At 43.9% G+C, this 7,156-nt stretch overlaps 1 protein-coding gene across 1 annotated transcript; it reads left to right on the top strand.

Annotated features, from left to right (window-relative positions):
• The first annotated feature begins 2,752 nt into the window (after positions 1 to 2,752).
• LOC121506505 (xanthine dehydrogenase/oxidase-like) lies at positions 2,753 to 6,941 on the top strand. Its single transcript, XM_041782348.1, has 11 exons — positions 2,753 to 2,971; positions 3,055 to 3,200; positions 3,387 to 3,468; positions 3,540 to 3,635; positions 4,176 to 4,379; positions 4,462 to 4,514; positions 4,583 to 4,697; positions 4,780 to 4,845; positions 4,939 to 5,127; positions 5,362 to 5,529; positions 6,465 to 6,941. Exons 1-11 carry the CDS (start codon positions 2,753 to 2,755, stop codon positions 6,513 to 6,515), a joined length of 1,389 nt encoding a protein of 462 aa, XP_041638282.1. The 3' UTR covers positions 6,516 to 6,941.
• The last annotated feature ends 215 nt before the right edge of the window (positions 6,942 to 7,156 follow it).

Raw genomic sequence — 7,156 nt, 5'->3', positions numbered from 1 at the left:
TATTTTATGTATTTCCTGTGTCTGTGAGTGCTTTTATTTTGGTATTTTTCCTGTGTCTGTGAGTGCTTAAATTTTGGTATTTTCCTGTGTCTGTGAGTGCTTTTATTTTGGCATTTTCCTGTGTCTGTGAGTGCTTTTATTTTGGTATTTCCTGTGTCTGTGAGTGCTTTTATTTTGGTATTTTTCTGTGTCTGTGAGTGCTTTTATTTGGTATTTTTCTGTGTCTGTGAGTGTTTTTATTTTGGTATTTTTCTGTGTCTGTGGGTGCTTTTATCTGGTATTTTTCTGTGTCTGTGAGTGCTTTTATTTTGGTATTTTCCTGTGTCTGTTTGTGTTTTTTATTTTGGTATTTTCCTGTGTCTGTGGGTGCTTTTATTTTGGTATTTCCTGTGTCTGTGAGTGCTTTTATTTTGGTATTTTTCCTGTGTCTGTGAGTGCTTAAATTTTGGTATTTCCTGTGTCTCTGAGTGCTTTTATTTTGGTATTTTTCTGTGTCTGTGAGTGCTTTTATTTTGGTATTTCCTGTGTCTCTGAGTGCTTTTATTTTGGTATTTCTTGTGTCTGTGAGTGCTTTTATTTGGTATTTTTCTGTGTCTGTGAGTGCTTTTATTTTGGTATTTTCCTGTGTCTGTGGGTGCTTTTATTTTGGTATTTCCTGTGTCTGTGAGTGCTTTTATTTTGGTATTTTCCTGTGTCTGTGAGTGCTTTTATTTTGGTATTTCTTGTGTCTGTGAGTGCTTTTATTTGGTATTTTTCTGTGTCTGTGAGTGCTTTTATTTTGGTATTTCCTGTGTCTGTGGGTGCTTTTATCTGGTATTTCCTGTGTCTGTGAGTGCTTTTATTTTGGTATTTTTCTGTATCTGTGAGTGCTTTTATTTTGGTGTTTTTCTGTGTCTGTGAGTGCTTTTATTTTGAAATCCCCTGTGTTTGTGAGTGCTTTTATTTTGGTATTTCCTGTGTCTGTGAGTGCTTTTATTTTGGTATTTCCTGTGTCTGTGAGTGCTTTTATTTTGGTATTTTTCTGTGTCTGTGAGTGCTTTTATTTTGGTATTTTTCTGTGTCTGTGAGTGTTTTTATTTTGGTATTTTCCTGTGTCTGTGAGTGCTTTTATTTTGGTATTTCTTGTGTCTGTGTCTGTGAGTGTTTTTATTTTGGTATTTTTCTGTGTCTGTGAGTGCTTTTATTTTGGTATTTTCCTGTGTCTGTGAGTGCTTTTATTTTGGTATTTTTCTGTGCCTGTGAGTGCTTTTATTTTGGTATTTTTCTGTGTGTGCTTTTATTTGGTATTTTTCTGTGTCTGTGAGTGCTTTTATTTTGGTATTTTCCTGTGTCTGTGAGTGCTTTTATTTGGTATTTTTCTGTGTCTGTGAGTGCTTTTATTTTGGTATTTTCCTGTGTCTGTGAGTGCTTTTATTTTGGTATTTTTCTGTGCCTGTGAGTGCTTTTATTTTGGTATTTTTCTGTGTCTGCTTTTGTTTTGGTATTTTTCTGTGCCTGTGAGTGCTTTTATTTTGGTATTTTTCTGTGTCTGTGGGTGTTTTTATCTGGTATTTCCTGTGTGTGTGTGTGTTTTTATTTTGGTATTTTCCTGTGTCTGTGGGTGCTTTTATTTTGGTATTTTCCTGTGTCTGTGGGTGCTTTTATTTTGGTATTTCCTGTGTCTGTGAGTGCTTTTATTTTGGTATTTTTCTGTGTCTGCTTTTGTTTTGGTATTTTTCTGTGTCTGTGAGTGCTTTTATCTGGTATTTCCTGTGTGTGTGTGCTTTTATTTTGGTATTTCCTGTGTCTGTGAGTGCTTTTATTTTGGTATTTTTCTGTGTCTGTGGGTGTTTTTATCTGGTATTTCCTGTGTGTGTGTGTGTGCTTTTATTTTGGTATTTCCTGTGTCTGTGAGTGCCTTTATTTTGGTATTTTTCTGTGTCTGTGGGTGCTTTTATCTGGTATTTTTCTGTGTCTGTGAGTGCTTTTATTTTGGTATTTTCCTGTGTCTGTGAGTGCCTTTATTTTGGTATTTTTCTGTGTCTGTGAGTGCTTTTATTTTGGTGTTTTTCTGTGTCTGAGTGTGCCTTTATTTTGGTATTTTTCTGTGTCTGAGGGTGCTTTTATCTGGTATTTCCTGTGTCTGTGAGTGCTTTTATTTTGGTATTTTCCTGTGTCTGTGTGTGCCTTTATTTTGGTATTTTTCTGTGTCTGTGAGTGCTTTTATTTTGGTATTTTTCTGTGTCTGTGAGTGCTTTTATTTTGGTATTTTTCTGTGTCTGTGTGTGCCTTTATTTTGGTATTTTTCTGTGTCTGTGGGTGCTTTTATCTGGTATTTCCTGTGTCTGTGAGTGCTTTTATTTTGGTATTTCCTGTGTCTGTGGGTGCTTTTATTTTGGTATTTTTCTGTGTCTGTGTGTGCCTTTATTTTGGTATTTTTCTGTGTCTGTGAGTGCTTTTATTTTGGTATTTTTCTGTGTCTGTGAGTGCTTTTATTTTGGTATTTTTCTGTGTCTGTGAGTGCTTTTATTTTGGTATTTTCCTGTGTCTGTGAGTGCTTTTATTTTGGTATTTTTCTGTGTCTGTGAGTGCTTTTATTTCGGTATTTTTCTGTGTTCTCTTTGTTCTTATGTTTCCTTATTCAAAAACGTGGGAAATGGATGCTGTGAAACAATGCTGAGTTTGATTGTTTTTTCGTATGCAACATTTTCCAAATAAGATAATTAAAAAAATATATATTTTGGTATTTCCTGTCCTGATGATGTTGATGGTGATGGCGCCCCCTGTGTCCCTTCTTGAGGTCATGGAGCGCGCTCTGTTCCACATGGAGAACTCGTACAGCGTGTCAAACGTGCGTGGGCGGGGCTTCCTTTGCCGCACCAACCTGCCGTCCAACACGGCGTTCCGGGGCTTCGGGGGTCCTCAGGGTATGATGGTGACGGAGAGCTGGATGACGGACGTGGCCCAGACCCTGGGCCGGTCCGCCGAGGAGGTACGGGGGTACGGGGGTGGGCGGGTACGGTCAGGCTCAGTGAACTGGTGAACAATGACCAATCAGAGATCGTTCTTCTGCAGGTGCGGCGGTTAAACCTGTACGTGGAAGGGGAGTCCACGCCGTACAACCAGATCCTGGACCACATCACGCTGGACCGTTGTTGGGACGAGTGCCTGACCCGGTCAGGGTACCAGGACCGACGGGTCGCCATCGACCTGTACAACAGGTGAAGGGTCGGGGTGGAGAGTCCAGATTAGAGATGCTGATAGATTATTCAGTCAGATCCAGATTAAAGCGACCAATGAGGGGCCGCCTCTCAGAACAGCTGTGAAAACATGAGACCAGGCTGGGTTCTCTCAGTCCAGACCCTCAGCCCGTCCTTTATCCTCTTTCTAAATGTTTTCATTTTCAGGCAGAACCGCTGGACCAAACGCGGCCTCGCCATCGTCCCCACCAAGTTTGGGATCAGCTTCACCGCCGTCTTCCTGAACCAGGTCAGATCCAGAACCACACCCAGACTGGTGCAGGGGGAGTTTTCACTAATGGTTTCTGTGTTTGTGTTCAGGCTGGAGCTCTGGTTCACATCTACACCGACGGATCGGTGCTGCTGACCCATGGGGGGACTGAGATGGGCCAGGGTCTGCACACCAAGATGGTCCAGGTCTGAACAGTCCTCCTAAAAATATGTGTGACTCTGAGGCCTCTATGTGTGAGGGACAGCAGATCAGTGCAGTATAAACAGCCCCTTCTAGTGGCCACCAGAGGAACTGCAGAATCATGGGTTTACAGAGTCTCCAGGAACCCTGGATTATTAATCCCTCTTTAAACAATCAAGAATAATTACTGAGATTATATTTTTAAAAACAGTGGAACAGAATCAAAATTATGAGGTGAAAGTTGAAAAATGAGAACAAAGGTAAGAATTATGGCATTAAAAAGTCAAAATTATGAGATACAAAAACCCAAAAGTCTAAAAACTGAAATAAAAAAAAAAATGTTGAGAATTCATCAGACTGTGTCAGAGCCGATCAGCATTCAGGAGAGCTCAGAGACAGTCAGACCAAACTGGGTTAGAGGTTGGTATCTTGGCTCCAGACCTGGTTCAGGACTCTCTCTTCAGGCTCATGGCGTGGAGTTAAACTGTAGACGGTCGTCAGAAAGGAGTCACCTCTCTGTGTCTCCGTGTCCGTTTGTGTCCCAGGTGGCGAGCAGAGTCCTGGGAATCCCCTGTTCAAAGATCCACATCTCAGAGACCAGCACCAACACGGTCCCTAACACCAGCCCCACCGCCGCCTCCGCCTCGTCGGACCTCAACGGGGGCGCCGTGCAGAACGCCTGCGAGACCCTCAACAAACGTCTGCAGCCATACAAGACCAAGAACCCCAAAGGATCATGGGAGGACTGGGTGAGCAAGAGAACTCATTCTTAGACTTCTGTTTCAGGCCAGTCTGAGCCGCGGACTAAGACCCACTACGGTTCTGTTTCAGGTACGAGCGGCGTACTTTGACCGGGTTAACCTCAGCGCTAACGGCTTCTACAGGTCAGTCTATAGCGTTCGGTTGAAATCTCAGACCCAGACCCAGTTTAACCTTTCCTGTCTCTGATCAGGACCCCAGACCTGGGCTACAGCTTTGAGACGAACTCGGGTCGAGCGTTTAACTACTTCAGCTACGGTGTGGCGTGCTCCGAGGTGGAGATCGACTGCCTGACCGGAGCGCACAAGGTATGTCCTGAACGTTTGAAGATCATACGTGTTGTTGCCATGGTTCAAGACCTGGTGTTTATTATGGTCTGTTTGAGTCCAGAATCTGAGTACGACCATCGTCATGGACGTCGGCCACAGTCTGAACCCGGCCATAGACATCGGCCAGGTGAGGGCGCCCCCTACTGAGTCTGTCAGATAAACACTGAGACCTCCCTGTAGCGCCCCCTACAGGTCATCCTGTCCTCTGGTCTGTCTCCAGGTGGAGGGCGCGTTCATGCAGGGTCTGGGTCTCTTCACCCTGGAGGAGCTTCACTACTCTCCAAAGGGGGTCCTGCTGACCCGGGGTCCCGGTTCCTATAAGATCCCAGCATTTGGCGACATTCCCACCCAGCTGACCGTGTCGCTGCTGCGTGACGCTCCCAACGAGAAGGCGGTGTTCGCTTCCAAGGTGGGAAAGCATTACATCCCTGAACCCGGAACCTTTACGGAATAATAAAGTATCATCGATAAAGAGGAAAACTCTTCATGAATATCCAGAGCTGAGTTCTACTCATGAATGCCAACAGCTTCATCTCTCTGGAGTCAGACCTAGTCTGTTTTATCCCGATCAGGACTCCAGTATGTGGACTAAAACAACCTCAAAGTCTTTTCAGTGAGTCAAGTCTACTTTATTTCTCCTCAGGCTGTCGGCGAGCCTCCTCTCTTCCTGGCGGCGTCCGTTTTCTACGCCATCAAAGACGCCATCAGTGCTGCCCGGGCCGAATCAGGGCTCACCGGTCCCTTCAGGTTGGATAGCCCCGCCTCCGCCGAGAGGATACGCAATGCCTGCAGCGACCGATTCACCAAACTGGTACGTAAACATAAATCTACAGCATTGAAGTCCATTTAGAGACTGAACAAGATATTTCCAACACAGTTTAGGAATTCCATCTCTCAGGTTTATGGGCCTCTTATTGAAGCCTGGCCCAGATAACGGCAGGCTGAAAACCAGGACTGCAGCAGCACAGGACGGGCCCTTGCACCTTTACGGGCATCCTAGCACAGCTGTTAGATGGGCTGATTCAACAAGAGTCATATCAGTTATCTCAGCATACCACTGAGAAGGTTTCATGTATCATAAGACCCAGACAATTCTACTTCCTGTTTCATGGCGGACATTAATTCACCATAGCTACACCTTTTGATGAAGACTTTTGACCCTTAATCATCAGGAGCAGTGACCACTAGGAGGCGCTATAATCTATAAAAATTAACCATGTGAATGTGTGCAGGCATGGACCGCCATAAACAGGAAGTTTGAGTCTGACTGGACCATGCACAGCTGAGTTATGGACATCAGCTCACCACAGCCACACCTTTGGACTAATGAAAACGCTTTTTACCACTTTTCACAAACAGGGTCTTGTCTAACCGTACGCCAAAGAACAAGAAGTTTGGATGAACGCCGCAGGAGGCGTTCAGAAAGTTCTGACCCCTGGCACGGGGCCAAAATGACCCTGTTTGGGCTAACTTATTCAAAAATGCAGATTTCCTGTCGGAGTTAGAGACATGGAGCCAGTATGTTTTTGTTGATCTCCTCCAGCTGCCTCTGCTCACAAAATTTCAGAAATCTACGGCAAAGTTAGAGGAGGAAGCTCTGCTGTTGAAACTGATAGGGGGCGCTCTCGGGGCAGACAGGGGTGGATGTGCCTGAGACCGAAAAGTATCATACCTTTCCCAAAGTCTGACCTACCTGCAAATTTTCAGGATTACCTGATGAACCTTTCTTTGTTGTTTTCTTTGTAGTGTCCTCCTGCTGAGCCCGGTTCCTTCACACCGTGGTCCGTTCAAGTCTGAGACGTTCACCCAGCCGTGATCGTCACCGCTGATCATCCTTACAGGCCTGCTTTTACTCCGAGGGTCCAGAAAATCAAAGCTAGCACAGCACCACCATCACTGAGCACGCTCGCCATCCAACCAATGGGAAAGCCAATCTCTGTTCATTATAAATGAGTTATATCACTGTAAAACTTCATGATCAGTCTGTTTGAACTTTAATTCTAGTGAAAATCAAACCTGATCGATGCCTGTGTGCTATTAAACAGAGGTCCTATAGCAGTGTAAAGATTAAAATCACTGAAATCATGGAATCAAACCTGTGAGCAGAAAGAATGTGCTAGAGCTACAGAGGCTAACCAAAGAGACAGGCTTTAAATCAGGGAGAGCTTTTATTGATGACTAAGAATGACTGTACCGCGCAAATGAATAAAACTTTCAGGCACATTTTTGCTTGATTTGAACAAACATTTGAAAAAGTGTCAAACATGGGAATGAAAACTGGTGAATGCAGGGTTAAAAATGGAAAAATATTGGTTAAAAGTGGCAAAAATGGGTTAAAAAGTGGCAAAGATTGGTGGGAAGAATTGGTGAAAATCGGTTAAAAAGTAAAAAATAGTACAAAAAGTGGTGAAAATTGGTTAACAGTAGAGAAATTGGTG

This window comes from Cheilinus undulatus, linkage group 24 (genome assembly GCF_018320785.1).
Source record: "Cheilinus undulatus linkage group 24, ASM1832078v1, whole genome shotgun sequence".
In the NCBI taxonomy this organism is placed as follows: domain Eukaryota; kingdom Metazoa; phylum Chordata; class Actinopteri; order Labriformes; family Labridae; genus Cheilinus; species Cheilinus undulatus.
This window is presented reverse-complemented; position numbering and strand designations above follow the sequence as displayed.

Excerpts from the sequence above, each read along its gene's own strand:
- LOC121506505 (XM_041782348.1), top strand. The coding sequence starts at position 2,753 with ATGGCGCCCCCTGTGTCCCTTCTTGAGGTCATGGAGCGCGCTCTGTTC. Across the intron at positions 4,515-4,582 it reads AGCGCTAACGGCTTCTACAG|GACCCCAGACCTGGGCTACA; the intron begins GTCAGTCTATAG and ends GTCTCTGATCAG. Across the intron at positions 5,530-6,464 it reads GCGACCGATTCACCAAACTG|TGTCCTCCTGCTGAGCCCGG; the intron begins GTACGTAAACAT and ends TTTTCTTTGTAG.